This window comes from Pseudopodoces humilis, chromosome 22 (assembly GCF_049639895.1).
Source record: "Pseudopodoces humilis isolate 2021_Gansu_Grassland_sample_001 chromosome 22, ASM4963989v1, whole genome shotgun sequence".
NCBI classification, from domain to species: Eukaryota; Metazoa; Chordata; class Aves; order Passeriformes; family Paridae; genus Pseudopodoces; species Pseudopodoces humilis.
In genome coordinates, this window is record NC_142221.1 from 6,102,730 (window position 1) to 6,121,129 (window position 18,400).

The window sequence follows — 18,400 nt, forward strand, 5'->3', positions numbered from 1 at the left end:
CATCTCCAGCACCAACGTGCCTGTTCCACTGCTGTTTGCTCAGGCATGAAGCAATAGCAGGTGGAGGAAATTCGACTTGCAAAATCTTGGATTTCTTCAGCACAAAGGGAGGAAACACCCCCTGCTCCCCCAAACGAATGCTTCCCCAGTGCAAGCTTTTGTTCTCAGAAATTGCAATTAATTTTGTGGGTGCCTGGCAAAGTGCTTGGCAGCTTCAGGTGTGTTTGGGGACACGGAGGGCAGCAGGACATGGCTTTCCTCCACAGGGCAAATGAGCCCTTATGGGGATGAGTGGTTGGCAGCCCTGAGAGCTTTGGTCCACGCTTGTTTCCCCTTGGGACACGGGGCTTGCACAAGGGCTCATGTGTGCCCTAGGGAGGGCAGATGCCATGGGGGATTCCATGGGGTAACCATGGCTATGAGGCAGGGAACTCATCAGTGCAGTGGGCTCAGACTTTTTAAAACATATAAATTGAAACTTAACTTTAAACGCAGCATCTCCCTATTTAACAGCACCATACAGCTCCTCTAATGTTGGCATCGTAAATAAGTGTGGTGATTAATTAATGGAACGTGTTTGCTTTCACCCTGCCCTCAGCAGCTGCTTCAGGACCTGTGGCAGGTACGAGGCCGGGTTTTGGTGCCAGCAGTGCCGGGAAGGGGCAGAGCAGAGCTGGGCAAACACGACTCAGCCCTTCCCGCTGCCCCTGTCGCAACCGGCGTCGGCCAAGGCAGCTCCTGGGCTTTTTGTCCCAAACAAAACAGGATTTTTTTTCCCTTTGCTGCCCTCTTCTTTTGCCCCTTGCTCTTGCCCTCATCTTTCTCCTTTTCTCTCCCATCCTCCTTCCCCCCCCATCCCATTTTCCCTTTACTTTTTTTTCCTTCTTGCTCCCCAGCGCTGTGGCAGGATGGGCACTGGGATGGGGCAGCGCAGTTGGGAGCCAAGGGCATCCCAATTTTGTTGTGCATTTGGCATCAGGGGAAAGTATGGGGTGTGGGTTTGGCTCCTCAGGTCACCTGGGGGAACCCCTGGGAGATGGGGTATTTTTGCACCTCTTGCCCACCTAGTTTTTTTATGAAGAACCAAAAAGAAAAAAAACCAAACCATTCCAGTCCTGTTCCATTGCCTCAGTTTTAAATATTTATTTAAAGTTTAAAAAAAAAAAAAGGAAAAAGAAAAGAAAAAAAAAAAAGCTTTAAGAAGAACTAATGGTACCTGCAGCCTTGAGAAAACACAAAATCAATGGCATGGGATGAGAAATGGAGAGATCTGGAGTATGGGGGGTGTGCAGGGAGGCAGCAAATGATGGGTGGTGGTGATTTTGGCCTGGGGATGAGGTATTTCTGGCAGGGGCTGCGTGGAGGGCGAGGTATTAGGGACAGATCCTGTTAACCTTTTCTGATGGTGGTTGGGAACCAACCAGCAGGCAGTAGTGACAAAAAAAAATAAAAATACACGAAGAGAGACTCACAGATAATTTTTTTTCCCTCAAAAAAAATAAAATCCATAGTCCATATGAGACATGAAAACTCCAAACAGGCACTGAAGAGTTTCTGATACAGTACAGCTCTGATTACATCAATATTATTCCTTATATAGAATTAAAGATTACCATAATTATCCTCTTTAAAAAAAAAAAAATCCTCCAAATTTACATATAGAGACTAAATTTCTACAAAACTTAACAAAACAAAACCCTTCCAAGCTCAGCTGGATTCTGAAACAAGGTACCATCATGTCAGTCTTGACAGAGGGGCCGAGGGAAGAGTTGCAGAGCTTGGTTTAAATGTGAGCTTAGTCCAGGGAGTCATATGGGAACTCAGTACAGCCCAACTCAACCAACTCCAGAGGAGCTCTCTGAGACTCAACACTTCTGGATGAGCTGTGTCCTTCACTCCCCTCCCAAAGTAGTGAAGTGCTGATGAACAAAAAAAGAAAAAAAGCAAATTTGTTTGTAAATTTTCCCGTAAGTGATGTTGGCTTTGGTGTGAGTTGTGTTATTGACACCCATGGCCACTGAAGGATCCCTTTTAAGGATGGCTGTTTCTCTGATTTAACTGTAGAACATAATCTCCTCTCTTCCCAGAGAGGGCTTTATTCTATGGGGCTTTTTGTTTTTTTGGGTCTGTGGCAAGACATTGTAGCACCTTCACAACCTTAAATAAAGTCATATATATAAAATAACACACTTTTTTAAGAGCACCAGAGATTTCACAGTGAGAGGTAGAAACAAATCAGATGAGCCCATTCCCTCTCTCTATTTTAGCACCAATCTCTTCCCCTCTCCTCTTTCCATTCCCCCTTCTTTGCTTCATGACTCTCCCCTACTCCAACACCACACATTGAGAGGGGGAATGTTGATTAAACTCACGGAAGGAGGAACTTGGCTTTTTTTTTCTTTTTTTTTTTTTCTTTTTTTTTTCTGCTTTAAATAATATAATATATATATTTTGTTTCTTCTAATATTGCACATCAAAATGCTTCCTGTACACAGAGCAGCCAGATTCAACTTGCAGCTCCGCCTGGGAGACCTGATGCAGCATGTGGCTGTCCAGAAGGTGACAAGCTCTGAGGGAAGCTCTGTTTTTTTAATTATTTTTTTTCAATGGAAAGAGCATTTGGTAACTCAGGAACCAGACAAAAATGGGTGGGTGGGGTGGGTGGGTGGGGGGGGAAAGAACGAAAAAACCCACACGCTGCAAGTCGCTTGAGGTTTCTGTCAATGTTTTCTTTGGTCATGGAAAAGGCTTTGTGTGTGGAACCACAACATCCAGTCCCCTGCTCCCTTTTCACTGCTCACATCCTGACTGATGCCCGCTTCCCCCACGTCCTTGTTCTTCCTCCTTCCAACAACTGGCTGAGTTCAGTAGATCATGGGTTCTTGGAGACCTTGAGCCAAAGGCTGGAGCAAGAGTTGACCCAAAAGATACAGCCCAGCTGTCCTTGCTGCAGAGAGGGGGGAGAGCCCCTGTGAGGACAGGCCACTGGCGGGATTGGAGCCTCAGAGCCCGCGTTCCATAGCTTGGTTCAGAGGAAGCAGACGGGGCCGACCTCGAGGTGATACTGCTGTCCTGGCTCGGACGGGGGCAGGTTGTAGATGTTGACAATTGGCAGCTGCTGAGGGTCTTGTGTCCGAAAGGAAAAGAGGGTCCGATGCCAGCGCCCATCCTTGATCTGTGTGGGAGGGGGGACAGAGAGAAAACTGATTAACCAGGGGGTGAACCCTGCTGGAAAGGAATGTATTCCATGAGCTGTAAGCCTGAAAATCCCTCTGTGAGACAAGGGGCTGTCCCTTGGGCTGAGCAGGGCTGGGGTGGGTTTAGAGAGCATTTTGGGGAACCCTTTATCAGGCTGATGGAAACTGAGCTGGAGTGGTACCACCAAGACAAACTCCTAATGCTGTGGGCCCGAATGCAGCCCTGTGTCTCCTGACTCCACGTGGCACCAGACAAGAGCCAGGGTCACCACCCATGGGGAGCCATTTCCTCTTCTCTCATTTAACTGCTGCTATCCACGACCGGTAACTTCAGAATTTCATCTTTTGCTTTCTATTTGAAGGCCATCTGCTTCACAGGAGCTGCTGTAGCATCCCAGACTGGAAAATTACTGGAGAACTGGTAAACCTGATCCTTCTCCCTTGTAGGATGAACAGCATAGGTGTTACGTGAGCCCCAGAGTGGGCTCTGGGATCTCTCTCCATCTCTTCTCCCCTCTTTCACAACAACATACCTTGCAATCATCAGCTGCCACTTCTGGCCTGAGCTGCCCACTGGCTTCAAACATCTGCCCGTTCCAGGCCCTGAAGCGCACGGCTTTCTCCGAGGGTTTCTCAGCAGAGCCTTCGCGCCACACAGAGGTGTTCAGGCAGTGGATGGTGATGTGCTGCACCACCTCCGAGCTCAGCAGTCGCAGGAAGTTCATCTGGACTCTCCCGATGTCAAAATCCAGCTGTAAGGTGACAGAGAGGTCATAGGGGGACCCTGCAGAGGGGCTGAGGGGAGCAGGGATAGTGCAAGGTGGGATTGCAAAGGGGGTCCCTGTCCTCTGCTTCGGTCTGCACCAGGCTCCAAAGCTGGATCTGAGGTGAATATGGACAGGAGGGACAGATGCCAAGTCATTTTGGGAAGTTTTCATGGGGACACAGCAGGTCCTTTGCTTTGCAGAAAAAACTGGAAGGTCCTTGAGTAGGAAGAAAAGCATGTAAACTTTAAATTCAATACAACTTGCAAAGTGGGTTCCAGTTCATCTGCAAATGAGCCCAGATATTGCTATTTGTATTTTTAGTACAGGTACTTCCTCAACAAAAATCCCATAGCAGTAACTTCACTGGAAACTTGTGTATTTAAGCTGATCTCGCTTCTCCAGGTGCCGGAAAACAAAATGCGAGCGTGACCCAAACATAGGTCAATAAAGGATTTGGGAGCAGCATGTTTGTGAAATTACCGGTCATGTTAAGCCTGTGGGTTCATTAAACATCATTGTAACACATGGCTTTGTCTTGACAAGAGCCAATAACAGCCTTAGGTGTATTTTTTAACTCCTGAGGGCAGTTCTGGGTGCTGGAGCTGCACTAATCCTCCCCCAGCCTGTGCGCTGTGTCCTCGTGGTCACTGTCCGGTGTCCTGGGACAACACACGCTGCGTCAATATTGGGCAACATCAGTGTGGGGCTGAGCTGTGCCTACCTTGGAGACAGTGACAGGGCTGAGACACGTCTGGCCACCGTTGGTGAAGTTACAGATGACCTTTATGGTGTCTGAGGAACAGCCAAGGTTTGGGTCAATCCAGTAGGTACCTGAGGAAATGGAGGGTTCAGGGATTAACAAGGGCACTTAACCTTTCCAAATGAGAGTTTTGGTTTCTTTGTGACTGGGCCCAGGGAAGGAGACCACGTGAAACAGCCCTGTGGAGGATGCAGCCTTTGCACATTTGGGGCTTCCTACCATCGGTCATCTTCTCTTCACAGTTCATCAGGTCCCGGCAGATGCGCGCAGGGTTTTCCTTGGTTCCCAGGGGTCTTTTGATGCTCTGAATGAGGTTGCTGAGGTAGTGTAGAGTCTTAAAGATCTCCCCTCCATGGTCCAGCATGAGAAGGTCTGGATGTTGGTAACCCTGGAGAGACAAGAAGGTCAGTCAGGGGTGCCTTGGGGGCACCGGGTGCTACAACCACAAGGGCTTCTGCATCATTTTGAGAAAAATCAGTGGTCAAAGGCTGTGCTGGCATGGGGCCAGTGAGCCACAGGCCTTGTATTGTCCCAAACAGAACATAGCTGAAATGCTGGCAAAGTCACAATGGCAAAGTCAGGAGGTCTGAAGCTTCACAAATCAGTGACACAACAGAAATATATCCTTTGACTGGACCTTTGCCTGCATAAATTCCGGATATTCCACTAGAACAGTGACAAATCAGGGCTTTGTATAAATTTTCTGCACACAGAAAGCACTGATGAGACCATTCCCAGTCTCCAGATCAAGCAAAGGCCAGAGAGTTAAAAAATTCCCCTCGTACCTCTCTCTTGAGCGCGGTGTTGGAGTCGATCAGTGTCTGGAAAGCTGCCCCAAAGCCATCTTGCTGCTGGTGTGGTGTGAAAAGGATGGAAACTGAGACTGTTAGAAAATGAACATGCCCTGACACAGGAAAACACTTCTCAATCTAAGGCTGCAGTTTGAGCATTGCCCTGCTGACAGAGCAGGACCTGGTGTGTGTCTCAATGGGCCCTGCAGGACCTGTTATCATCATTAACAAAAATACAGAGAATGGCAACTTACAAATGAGGCTGGAACTCCTGGCAGTCCCTGGAAAGCAGAGGGGAAAAAAGGGGCATCAGCCAGAAAGCTGGGCAGTCACTGTTGCACAGATATTCAGCCATGGCCTTTTGAAATCCCCCTTCCCGTGGAGGGAAGTGAGAGAGGCAACAATGCTGGCTCTATGAAACTCTTGGATGGTTTGGACTAAAGCACAAGAAACACTGGTCCATTCACACACATGGTTTTGCATATGGGGAATGGGGCTAAGCTGTAATTTCCAGGGAGGGAGCAGTCCCTCTGGAGAGCATCACAGCAATCATTTCAGCTTCTTTCAGTCATGAACCCTTCCCACATCTACGTACCGGAGGGCCAGGGTGTCCTTGAGGGCCTGGAGGACCCTAAAGACAGAGTGGCATCAGTTAGTGAAATATCTTCAGTTTTTATTTCCATTTCTGTTTTTTACCAGCAGGAATCTGTTCCCAGCTGGATTTTTGACACCTCACAGCAGCCCCAAAACTTTCAAAGGACAAGGGGGTGGCCCCATTTTGCCCCTGCTCTGGGTACATCTGTCTGCACCTGGTCTATTCCTGCTGCATCCCTTGTTCCCAGCCCGTTAAGCTCCTCAGCTGTCACTAATGCCACGTCCCCAGGTACTCATCACATTCCATGTGTGCAATCACCCACCCTGCAGCTATACACTTGCTAAAAGCAACTGTTTTATTCAAATACAAACTATCAGTCAGAAAAAGGGGTGTCAGACACTTACCCTTGGACCTTGAAGACCCTGCAGGGTGAAAAAAAAAAGTGGAGAAGCTGTCAGAAAATGCTCATTACTGATCCCAAATCTCCCTGTGCTGTTCCCAAGGCACCTGTGTGAGGGCTGGGTGCTGTACTGGAGATACCACAGCTGTGGACAGCATGGTGAAGTGCTGCTGGGTTAAGGAAATGGAAATTTTACCAGCAGAGTAGTGTGGATGTGTGTGCACGTCTGTAATCAGTGTCTTGCCCTCGTGGGAGCCTGTGGTCACAGCAGAGCCGGGAGTGACTCTTGACTGTTCAAAGTCAGGGACCCTCTTAGGGGCACCGGGGTGGGACCAGCACTTACCATCTCCCCACGGCTGCCTTTGTCACCCTTGGGCCCCTGCAAAGCACAGGAGGTGGCTGTCACCGACCATTCACAACCTGCCTTGCTGGGTGCTGCCCCCCAGAAGCTCCTTGCAAGGACTCCAGTGCATCTCTAACTCATCAGCTCAGCTTGTCACGTTGGCCTCCCCATCCCAAAGCAAAAAATGTCATTACTGCCTGTTTTGGCAATGTTTGAGCTCATCTTATTGGTTTTTATCTCTGCCAGTAGCAGCCTCTGGACAGAGCTCTGAGTGGTGCTATGCTTGTGTTTTCATGAAGAGCTCACTTGATCTTTCATCTGTGGGGATCATCTTTGCCATTTTAGGGCAGGCAGGGATTTTCACCACTTCCCAAAATCAAGTGGTTCCCAGTTTAATACATTTAAAAAAAAAAAATTATTTAAATGTGTTCCTCCCCCACCCCAGGCCAAGTTCTTTGGAAAATCTGGCATTCAAAAGTCTTGTCTTCCATTCTATTGAAAATCTTGCACTTATGTATGGCTGCTCCTCACTTTTCAGCTAATACTCTGCCAGCAACTATCTGTGCAGCCAGAAACTAAGCCTGCACTTTTCTGAAGCTGCTGATCTTAAAACCCATTTTGTTTTCCTGATTATAGCAGGATTTGGAGGTTACTTATGCTGGCCTCAAGCATTTTGGATCTCACACAAACTCCTAAAAAGTACAGGCAGGGAAAAAGTGTGGATACTTACAGGACTTCCTGTGGGACCTTGAATGCCGAGAGGACCAATAATTCCTTCTTTTCCCTAGAAAAGACAAGATGTGTGACCCACCACGTGGGACCTGACAGTCATTTCCACTAGGGCAGACTCAGTGAAGACACTGAATCTCTGCTGCTTTTCACAACTTGGTGGTATTTGCTGTATCTGGAATAAAAAACCATTTCAAACTGCAAGTCCAAAGAGACAAGTCCTCACAGTATAGTTGTCCTGAGCCTTGTTAAACCTCAGAAATTCCATAAACAGAAGGATTTCAGTGTGGCTGGAGTGCTCTGTGCAGCGTGGCTGTCTCCAAGCCCTGTGCAGATGTGGTCACTGTGCTCCTCACAGCCCCTGCAGCCTGACAGAAACAGGCCTAAAGGAAGAAAATCCTCCCAAACCCACAAACTGGAAAATCACTCACCATGAGACCTGGTGGTCCACGTGGTCCCTGAATACCTTTGAACCCAAGGTCTCCTGGGGGGCCCTGTGAGCAAAAAATGAGATGTGAGGTCCACTAAATCACCAAGCCCTGTGTTTATGCCCTTGCTTAGAGCTCTGCTTTAAGGACAGGGGTGCTGCCTCTTGTCTATGGGACTGGGAAGATCCAAATTGTTGTAAATTCTTTTCCCACTCCTGTTTTGCAAGGATTTTGCTTTTGACAGAAAACAGTTTCCTCTTCACCTGGGAAATGATATGCTGATAAAATGAGTCAAGGCTCTCAGTGTTAGGGGTACACATCGGTGTCTCAGGTGCAGGCTGATGGTTCATGCTGGAAATATAAATGTCAGAAAGAGGGAAAACAGCCACAGAATCTCTAGGAGAGCCTTTTTCCTCCAACAAAGCATATGTAAGCACACACTCATTTAACAAATGGAGATTCATGAAGTAAAGAAAGTTTGGATCAAAATTCAATTTCCATAGTTTCTGCAGAGCTGCTAGAAATGCAACAAGTGTGGCACTGCCTGTCCCCAGTAAAGTGAGACTAGAAAACCAACTGGTCCCCAGCAGCCTCTTACCTTTGGCCCAAACAGTCCTGCAATCCCTGGAAATCCTGCCTCTCCAAAGTCGCCCTGCACGTGACAGCCAAGACAAATACAAGAACAAAGGACAACAGTAAATTCACACTGATGGCTGGGGATGTCATTCAGAGATGCACCAAGAGTTCAGCAGCTCCAGAGAAAGAGAAATCTCCAAGTATCCCTCAGTCTAAACAGGACTGATGAGAAAGCAGAAGGAAAAAACCCTGGAGGAGGAACTATACAAACATCAGGCTCGAAGCAACTCACTTGATCCCTTAGATCTCACCAATGCCACCTTTTTGCCGCCAAAATGGGAGGCAAACCTGCACTATTCCTAGCAGATGCTTCTCTGGCTTGGCCCAGCAGAAGCAGGATGCAGAGCATCTATTCTGAGATTTTATCTTGGAATTTCATGCTGCAAAATAACAGCCTCAAAGTTCTTTAAAACAAGCTCCTCTTTTATTTCTAATACAAACTGGACTGACCTACTGATCCAAACTGTATTTTTAAACTATGCTCATTCAAGCTGTTAAAATGTTCCTACAACATAACCTCCTACTCAAGCCCAGGATAACCATGCATATCCTCTAATTCTTTTCCTATTCTACTCTGTGGGGATTTTTCCTTAATTTCGTAAGAAAAATAATAATAAAATAGTTGAAAGACCATCAAGCTTGAATCAGCACATAGCATGTACTCTGAGAATAAAAAATCCACCCTGGGCAGCTTGTCCTTATGTAAACATCCTCCTTTCAGCATGTTTGACATGGTCATCCTTTGACATTTTTGGGCTTCTCAGATGTCAAAATTCAAGATGGTTCAACGTTTAAAAGAAAAAAAAAAAAAAAGGGATCATAAACCTTCACCAGATGATTCTTCTCCAGTGTTAGGAACATCAGAGACAGATAAGGCTTGTTTGGCCTTTTGGCAGGACTGTCTCACCCACTCTGACTGTACTTTTTGGGGTGTATTACTATGGCTTGTTCACTCAGTTGTTCTGCAATTGTGAATGACCCAAGTGATGTGACTTCCACCCCCTTTATTGCACAGTTGTTCCAGCATCAGCCTATAAACCTCATTGTTAGGAAGTTTCCCCTTGAAAAAAGGTCATGACAGTGAGAAACCGCTTGGCAAGAAAGGGATTGGTTGGACTTGGTGGAGCCTAAGAAACTTTCCAAGGATACAAATTGATTTAACTGCCCATTTCTGGGTCCTGGAAAGGAAAATTGCTACTAACAGGGGACTAAGGTCTTTCCTGCATTAGGAGAATCAACCAAGCCTCCTTTCTAGAGGAATTTCAGGCAAAAGCACGTGGCGAGTCAGAAGGGTTTAAATGTCATGGAGTCATCTCAGCCAAAGGGACATGGTCACTAGTCCTGCAGCAAATCAGACAGTGACAATAAGGGGCAGAGGAATGTGTCACTTGTGTCACAGAGACAAAATAATCTGTGAGATTGATCTGTGATCAATGACAAAATTAAATATGGTGGTGTTGGTTACTACCTTTCATCTTGAAAACTGTTAGCACGAGGTTTTATGTAAAATAGCCAGACAAGTGTATTTCAGTTGAGGTAGTTTGGGTTCATTCTGTGCCTTGGTTCGTATCAGTCCTCTCTCCCAAAATCATGCTCAAGCTGGATATGGGCTCCCCTGTAAAGACCCTCCCAGGATCACCCTGCTGTCCAAGGCTGTGGATCCGCACCCTCTCCTGCAGGAGAAGCCTGGAGTCAGCTCTGATCAGCTCCATCACCACTAACCAGCTGTCCTTTGGGTCCTGGGTCGCCAGGGCTCCCTGGAAGGCCCGTTCCTCCTGGTGATCCTCGCTTCCCTGTTTGGCCAGTCTGTCCAGGCAATCCTCTTTCACCCTACAAATAACAGAATTCAAGTGATTCCAAAGGACAGGAGCTAAATATAACAGCACTCAGCTGAAATAGCCATAGATGGAAGGCTGGAAAAGATGGCTCATTGGGATAAGGAATGTGGTTCCACCAGGGGATGCCCCAGGTTTGCTGAGGCAGGTTGTTCAGGATGCACAGGTGAGACCAAGGTGGGCATGGCTGTGTCCCCTCCTGGGCTGCCCACAGAGCAGGAGCCTCAGCAGAGCTCTCCCACCTGCATGGGGGGAGGCAGAGAAAGGGGCTCAAATGTTTTCTCTTTGCACTTCCTATGTTCTGTGTCCTGCCCGACAGTTTCCCATAATCTCTTCCCCCAGCAGGCTGGCAATTGATGATTAATTCATGGAAAATGCTGAAGGCATGCCAAGAGCAGGACTTCAATGCAAAGCCAACATTTCCCCTGTGTTAACTCTACAGCTTCCATCCCGAGAGGGCCCTCTGCCACCCAGCACCACGCTTTGCTCCCCACCTCCTCCTCTTGCCAAGCACCAGGAGCAGCACAAGCTCCAGCTCCTCAATCTGGGGCAGGCTGGGAGAGAGGAGTGAAGGCAGGGAGAGCCTAGGATGGTGGAACAGCCAGAAAAGGGGCAACAAATTCCCCTGGAGGCAGGGTGTGAGTGTGTGACAAGGACACAGTCTCAGTCACCTCCTGTTGTACTGCCCAAGGCAGCTGGAGGGCAGCAAGTGACAGATCAAGGGCGATGTGCTATGGAGCCCTAATTTAAATCAGATCCCAGAGCCTCTCCAAACCCAGCTGGAGTCTTCCTATTTACAGAGTCTTTATACAAACGACTGAATTGCTGTGGGTCTAGTTTAGATGCTGTGGTGAGCCTGGATCAGAGCAAGGACCAGGAAGAAACCCCAAAGTGACAAAAGCAGCTTGTCCCTGCTCCCACCCAGCGTGATGTCCAAGCCCATACTGGCTCCAGTAGTTCTAATCCAGTAATAATGCTAAAAACCAAGAAGCACAAATTTTCCTCCAGCAGTTCAGGTCTTGCAGAGCAGCCAGAACACCTGAATCTCCCATGGAGTCATCTGTTCTGGACATCCTACAGGCAGGCTGCAGCAGCTCCTCTGCAACTTCTCCATGTTTTTTCTAGCCAGGTTTCTAATAATAAAAGACTCAAGTGTTTGTAGTGTGAGTATGTGTGTCTGCAGGCTCCTCTGGTAGAGGAGGAAAGGTCTCTAAAACATTCAGCTGCTGTGTACATCTGGAAAATGGATGGAGGGATGGAGGGGAGGGAAGGATGAAAAGAAAGATCCACGGAGCCTCTAGCTAAGTGAAACAGGAACTGAGACCATTAGACCTTGGAGAGTTCAAGCTCAGAGGCATCAGGCTCACAGACTGGATCACTCACAGCAGCATCTTAGGGAGTCAGAAACTCACCTTGAATCCTGGTGGTCCCTGGGCCCCTGGGAGTCCTGGCACGCCGGGGTTCCCTCTCTTGCCTGACATCCCGGTCACACCTTCTTCCCCATCGTCACCCTGCTCTCCCTAGAAAGGAAACACACAAGAGGTTATGAAACAAAACCCTTTCACCTTTTGCACAGCTTCTGAGGGGACAGGGGACTGGTGGGGTTCTACCCTTACAAGAAGGGGATATGTTTGCAGGGGTGGGTTTGCAGATGTGGACAGAGTTGTGTGCATGTGAGTGTCTGTCAGGCTACAAACCCCACTTTATTTACAGATCTGGCCATGCAAAGGCAGCTGCTGCCTCTATGTGCAAGTGGTATGTGAAGAAGATCCACTCTGGGTACATATAAACTGGAATATCCATAACTGGATCATGATTTGTCCTGTGCTACCTTTCAGGTCTCCAGCTCCAGCGCTGTGTTTGCTGTCGATGCCACAAGGTTGAAGTTGAAGCTTACCAGCGTCCCAGGCACGCCGTCCTTCCCGGGCACTCCGTCCACTCCAGGGGCACCCTCCTGACCCTGCCTTCCCACCACTCCTCGAGGACCTGGTAGCCCAAGGATGCCCTGAAATCACAAAGGTATTAGAGAAGGAGCTCCCAGACAGCATTTCCTGGGGCAGAAAACTCAATTTTCACCTACCGGTGAGCCTCTGCTCCCTGCACTGCCCTGTGCTCCTTGCTTTCCTTTTTGACCCTGCAAGTAAAAAAAAAACAACAAAAACATCTAAAATTGCAGGCTCCACTTGGGACTGTGACTTCAGGGTGTGCTTTTGGATAATGACTGGAAAGAGTTTTATAAAAGGGAGATTTATAAAGTCAGTTGCTCCAGTGCTGGGGAATGAACTGCTACTTGGTTTTATTGCAAGTGATTCTTCGTATGTCTTGAGAGTTCTAGGGCAGGAATGAATAGCTAGAAGGCAAGGACCTGCATTTTTCCTAATACAGAGCAGATGAGGACAAATAAAGCAGGATGAACTCGAGGGAGGACTTGGTACACTGGCAAACATTAGAACAAGATGCTAAAACCCTGAGTGCTCTGTCAGTTTATTGACAGCAAACCCAGGACCCAGCGAGTCCTCCGAGGGTGTTCAGGGAGGGGCTTCTCTCTGAGAAGTAACTCTGTTTTGGAGAGCTAATGGAAATTAAAAAGGGTGTCTTCTGTCTGAAATTTGCAATGCTGTTTTGTGAATAGAGGCAGAAAAGAAATACTCCTGAGGTTTATTAGCTGTAAAAAGGATTAATTTGTGCAGAATGAATGGAAAACTCAGCCTCATCACCTTCACTAGGGCTCTCTTAGCGAGGTCATGTACTGAAGCACTTTTAAATTGAAGAACTCATTTTCTGTGCATTGTTTCTCCATCTGCAGAGGACCAGACTGGCCAGCTACATGAAAGAAATATTCCTGGGGGTGCTTCCCCTGCTATTCATTAGATCCAAAGGCAGTTCCAGCTTGTCTATCGATGGGAAGAATTTATTTACCTTATCACCTGGTACACCTCTTGCCAAGAAGACCTAAAACTATCTTCTGGCATTACCCCCAGCAGGGTCAGATTAAAAACCCTGACATTTGCCAAGAGAGAGCAGGAATTTGCTGAGTATTGAGGTCACATACTTATGTTTTAGCAAATAAAGTCCCTGGACTTTGAGAATAATTAACAAGCTGTCATTACAGCCAGATGTGGAGGTAGGAGTAGGTATGAAGTGCCCCACTGAACCTTGAAGGATCCATGTGTCCTGGGTTTTCTTGCTTAATAAGGACAAGAAGTTAGAGGGATTGTTCCAAGGAACAACTCCATGGATAAATGGACTCCAAACCCAGAAGGTTTCAAGCCAGAGAAGTTCATGGCTCAAATGAAAGGGAGAGACTCTTGACTGGCTCAGCCCTCCTTGGGGCTGGATGAGCCAGCTGTGTCTGGAGACAGCACAAACAGGGCATGGGAAAGAGACACAACCCATGGCAGGGACTAAAGACCTGCCCAAGAATCACCCATCATGCTGGAGCTGGAATTGTCTTAATCCTCCCCAGCTCCACAAAGCAAACAAACCACTGGGCTTAAAGTTTACAGCCATCCCACAAGGATCTCCACAGCCTTTCAAGGAACAGACCATAAGCAAAAATCCCACATGCTGGGCAAAACCATGAGAATCCTCTTAATTAGAGATTTTCTTTAAACTTGTGACACTGTAAATCCACCCTGCTGAAACCTACCACTTCACCTTTGGATCCCTTTGCTCCTGGCTTGCCTGGTGATCCAGGATCTCCCTACAAAACATAAACAAGAAAAATCTGCTTAAAATTCTCTTCTGGCAGTGTCTTGCATGAAGTACAAAGAACAGCATTTTTTGTGCCCTAGTAACGCTGACTGTATGGAAACAATTCAGGGAAACTGCCTGTACTCAGACAGGCCCCTGGGGAAAAAGGAGCAAGGAACTGTCTCCAGAGAGAATTTAACAGGGTGTCATTGGGGAAGAAGCAACTCTGCCCTGCACTTGGGTGGTGCCTGTATTTGTGGAAATCATTCACCAAATTCCAGATGGCTCCTGGACAGCAGTGCTGGGAAGGGGGCAGAAAGGAGCCTGTGTGCAGAACGAGCAGTTTTTACACAGAGGCTGCTGGTGCCACCTCCCTTTTGCACACTGCAGCCCTTGCCTTGGCTTCACCTGGGGGTCAGGTGTTAGAAAACTGCCTATGGAGTAAAGCAGAGAGGGTAAATCACTGCTCTCTTGCTGGTCTCTTCCCCATCACACCCATCTCAGCCTTTTCTCCTGGGCAGCCAGGTTGTTTTTTTGGTCTATATTTCTGTCAGTGGCAATTTATGGACTAACATCAAATAAATAGTTTGGAAGGACTCCCTGCAAAAACTCTCCTTTTTCAGCTTGTTTTTTGAGCCATGTTTCTAATGGACCTTTACTAAAGACAATCCAAAGTTCCTGCTTCCATCTGAATCATCTGAGGGGCTACAACCCCCAAATAAATGACATCCACTGGGGAATGCAGCAGCTCTACTCATTTCTGGGCCATATAACAGAGCACTACCATTTTAATCCCAAAATAGAGTCTGTTGCTCTTCCCAGCATCCTTACAAAGAGTGGGAATCGATTCAACTTTATTTCCCAATATGAACTACATTTAATGTGCTGCTGCACTCACAGTTGCCACATATAAAGATCAGATGCTACTGTATATAACAAGGGAATAACAAGTCCTTCCCTTGAGTTTGGATTTAATTTAGTTTTTCACAAAGTCTTCCACTAGTTTGAGAGTAAACAACCTGCAAGTAGAATAATATGGTTTCACCTCACACTGGACCAGCAGCACATCAAATGGATCACTACCAAGCAGACCTTCCCAGTGTCATTGTCATCTCCCACCACCCATCTCCTAAGATTTCTAGTCCCTGATGGACCATTCAGAAAGGATGGTTTTGGAAACAGGCACTGGGAGTGCTCCCTATTTTGTCACCCATTTATAAGTCTCAAATGTGGCTCAAAATGTCCATTCCATAGGCCTGGCTGATGGAAATGTCCACATTTCACACTCACCACACACTCCTAACTGCAGCCCTTCCCACTTCCCACTTTCTTCCCTGCCTGAGGCATTGGGTACCTCACAATAAACAGCATCTCTTACCGGTAAGCCTTGCTGCCCAGGTTTTCCTCTTTCTCCATCAAGCCCTTCCTGACCCTTAAATAAAAAAACAGAGAGGGAACATGTCTTTGTTCTTTTGTGGCAATGAGAAAGAAAAATGAATGTAACGTGATTTAAGGGGCAGGAGGAGACACATGTGCCTGCATTCTGCTGATACAGAAATGAAGTTGTGGGTAGTGCCCATGTTCCTGTGGATATGCTTTGGAAAGAGGAACTGCTCATCACCAGCTAAGCAGCAAAGAAGGTGTTCTAATGCATCCCAAAATACACACAGTACTAATGGAAGTGAACAGTTGGAGACAGCTGTCCTAGAAAATAAGGCAGCAGCACTGCTACTCTAATGAATTCAAAATCTTCTGTAAATTACTGTAATGGGTCACTCTGATCAGGTGCTTTTGAATGGAGGTAACAATTTATGGAGCCTTTGCAGATCAGCCCCAATCATCTGAAAATGTCCTGCAAAGAGGGTATAAGGAGCACAGCAGGATAATTCATAGCCCTGGTTTTGCTTTTGAGAGAAATCTTGCAAAGATTTTGGAAGTCTCCAAATCTTAAAGTTCACAGATCTTCCCATGGAAGAATCTACAGCCACGGGTACATCAGTCTTGAAATTTATCCAGCACTGATATGGACTCTCTTGCACACACCTTGTCTGGGATGTCTCCTTGATAATCACACAGACCTGTGCTCACATGGTCCTGCTCATTCTTTTAGCCTCACTCAGGCAGGTGCAGGGCAGGGTGAGGTGCTGACTTCCTTGCCTTCAGCAATGTTTTTACTGCTTTAGGTAAAGACAACTGAATTGTTCCTTGTCTGAATCACAGCCATGTGCAGCAGCTGACCAGGGACAACAGCAGGTTATGAACTGGGGCTGATGTGGACTGGGAGCACTTCCCCAAGGCAAACATTTTTGATTCATGCATTTGGAATAAGACTCACAGGATAACCAGTGTCTCCAGGCTCCCCTCGGTCACCTCTGTCACCAATGGGGCCCTAAAGAGCACAAAAAGACTTGAGGGGGATGTAAACAAGCTGTCATCTGCAATATCTCAGTGGCTTGTGCATGCTCAACAAGTAAGGCTGCAACCCAACTAATCCACCCATAAAAATCACTCCAGGATTGATTAGAGAAGGGATTTAACATCTTACTCTGTCTCCAGGTGGTCCTTGTGGGCCTTCTACCTTCCCGTCATCACCTTGTTGTCCCTGTGAATAAAATGTTAGTATTAATATAAACAGCAGATTTTAGAGCAGATGCTCCTGTACAGACCCAATCCAGTCCTTCTGTGTCATGGGAAGTCAAAGCCTCTGTTGAATTTACTCCCTTTTCATCCAAAGAAAGACTAAACAATTTTTTTTTGTTGTTTGTTTCACTGACTCTTCACATTGCTTTCCTGATTTCTGGTGGTTGTTTTTGCCTGGTCTAACTCTCCTCCTTAAGTAACCAGGTGCAAGGGGTTATTTTCAACAATTCCTAAAACTAAGCAAGCAGGATGTAATTACGACAATATGGGAAATAGCTCTCTGCCTCTGAATTTTATTGCTGACAGTTCAACCAAACTCTTTAATCAAGCATTTCCCCACCCTGGCTGAGTGCTGTCTGGGCTGCTGTGAGAGCACGGGTGGTCTGGATGGGCTCCTTGGTTGTGTGCCACCACTGTGGGCTTGTTTTACAATCAGCCAGGTGAGACAGCCACTTACACACTCCTCTCCTTGCTGGGATGCTCCCCAGCACGAGCTCAGAGCTCATGGATTGGCTGGTAGATAACATCACCCAGTTTATTTATGACTGAGGTCCCTCCAAAACATCCACAGAAAGATCCCTTAAGACTTAACAGAGACACTATCCTTTTAAATTCTGTTGTGAAAGTCACTCAGGGTCAAGATGTCCTGTTTTCTCTGGAGTCTAGCTCAGAGATGGCTGTTTCTCTGCTCCCCATGGAAGAATGTGACATTCCAGCTCCTCCAGCTTTTGACTGCTCCATAGCAGTCTCTGGCACTTTGGCTCCTTAGGATGAGCAAGTCTCAGAGCTCTTTTGATGCAGTCTGGGGGGTTCTGGCACAGTGGAGCTGCTGTATTGTGGGTGTTTGGGTGCTTCAAGAAGATCCAAATCTCCAAAGACTCCTTTGGACAAGTTTTTCACAGACCTGTGTAACTCTCAGTGGTTGTACCAGCCCTTTCTGGTGTATTTACATTTCTCTTTGATGTTCTCTCTGGCCTACTCTGCTGTTGGAGCTGCAACTGCGGATAGTAAGCACACTTGGGAAATTTCTAGGTGAGCCTGCCTGCCTCTGAGAGAAACTTGGGTGGCAGAGAAGAGAGGAGGGGAAGCAAACCCTCACAGGCTCTGCCGATGGTTTCCAGCGCTACTGAACTTGCTGCCGGAAGCCAGCAGCAAAACACCTGGCAACTGGTTTGCTTTCTAACCACTATCTGAGGAATGTTGACTAGAAGGAAAACAAAGCCACCATTTCTCAACTCTCAGGGAAAAAAAAAATCATCCCAGTGCATCTGTTGCTATGCAGAAGTCTTGGCACTGATTGCTTCTTCCCAAGCTGGATGTGCACACCTTTGCCATTTGGGAGCTGAGATGAGTGTGATGAACTCAGAGAAAACTCCTAATTCTGGGGACCCCTGAAGAGCATCAAGACTCACAGACTTTCTCCCCATTGTGGCTTTGTTTCCTCTTGGCTAATCCCCACCTTGTTCTCTGTCTCCTGCCTGAGAAAATCCTGCAGCCTGGTCAGCTTTAGGACTGCGAAACCGAGCTCCTCCAGAGCTTCCTGGTGCCTCAGCTGCTTGAGAGAGAGATGAAAGGTCTGCGCTAAT

The 18,400-nt window shown here is 47.2% G+C and overlaps 1 protein-coding gene across 9 annotated transcripts in view; it reads right to left on the reverse strand.

The window, feature by feature from the left end:
- Nucleotides 1-2,708: 2,708 nt before the first annotated feature.
- Nucleotides 2,709-18,400, reverse strand: part of COL27A1 (collagen type XXVII alpha 1 chain) — a 182,150-nt gene continuing 166,458 nt past the window's right edge. For 5 of the 9 annotated variants that reach the window (XM_088065669.1, XM_088065668.1, XM_088065674.1 and 2 more), the window contains 21 exons: nucleotides 16,720-16,776; nucleotides 16,510-16,563; nucleotides 15,553-15,606; nucleotides 14,131-14,184; nucleotides 12,562-12,615; nucleotides 12,379-12,486; nucleotides 11,894-12,001; nucleotides 10,369-10,476; nucleotides 8,609-8,662; nucleotides 8,014-8,076; nucleotides 7,584-7,637; nucleotides 6,854-6,889; nucleotides 6,618-6,680; nucleotides 6,515-6,532; nucleotides 6,111-6,146; nucleotides 5,770-5,796; nucleotides 5,510-5,575; nucleotides 4,944-5,112; nucleotides 4,686-4,795; nucleotides 3,731-3,949; nucleotides 2,709-3,175 (listed from right to left, as the gene is read on the reverse strand). In XM_088065669.1, coding sequence (XP_087921795.1) covers nucleotides 3,029-3,175; nucleotides 3,731-3,949; nucleotides 4,686-4,795; nucleotides 4,944-5,112; nucleotides 5,510-5,575; nucleotides 5,770-5,796; nucleotides 6,111-6,146; nucleotides 6,515-6,532; nucleotides 6,618-6,680; nucleotides 6,854-6,889; nucleotides 7,584-7,637; nucleotides 8,014-8,076; nucleotides 8,609-8,662; nucleotides 10,369-10,476; nucleotides 11,894-12,001; nucleotides 12,379-12,486; nucleotides 12,562-12,615; nucleotides 14,131-14,184; nucleotides 15,553-15,606; nucleotides 16,510-16,563; nucleotides 16,720-16,776 — 1,659 coding nt within the window. In that variant the 3' untranslated portion in view covers nucleotides 2,709-3,028. Of the gene's footprint in view, nucleotides 3,176-3,730; nucleotides 3,950-4,685; nucleotides 4,796-4,943; nucleotides 5,113-5,509; nucleotides 5,576-5,769; nucleotides 5,797-6,110; nucleotides 6,147-6,514; nucleotides 6,533-6,617; nucleotides 6,681-6,717; nucleotides 6,767-6,853; nucleotides 6,890-7,583; nucleotides 7,638-8,013; nucleotides 8,077-8,127; nucleotides 8,362-8,608; nucleotides 8,663-10,313; nucleotides 10,477-11,893; nucleotides 12,002-12,378; nucleotides 12,487-12,561; nucleotides 12,616-14,130; nucleotides 14,185-15,552; nucleotides 15,607-16,509; nucleotides 16,564-16,719; nucleotides 16,777-18,400 lie in introns of those variants that run through there. The other 4 variants (XM_088065670.1, XM_088065671.1, XM_088065672.1 and 1 more) reach the window with 4 other exon arrangements.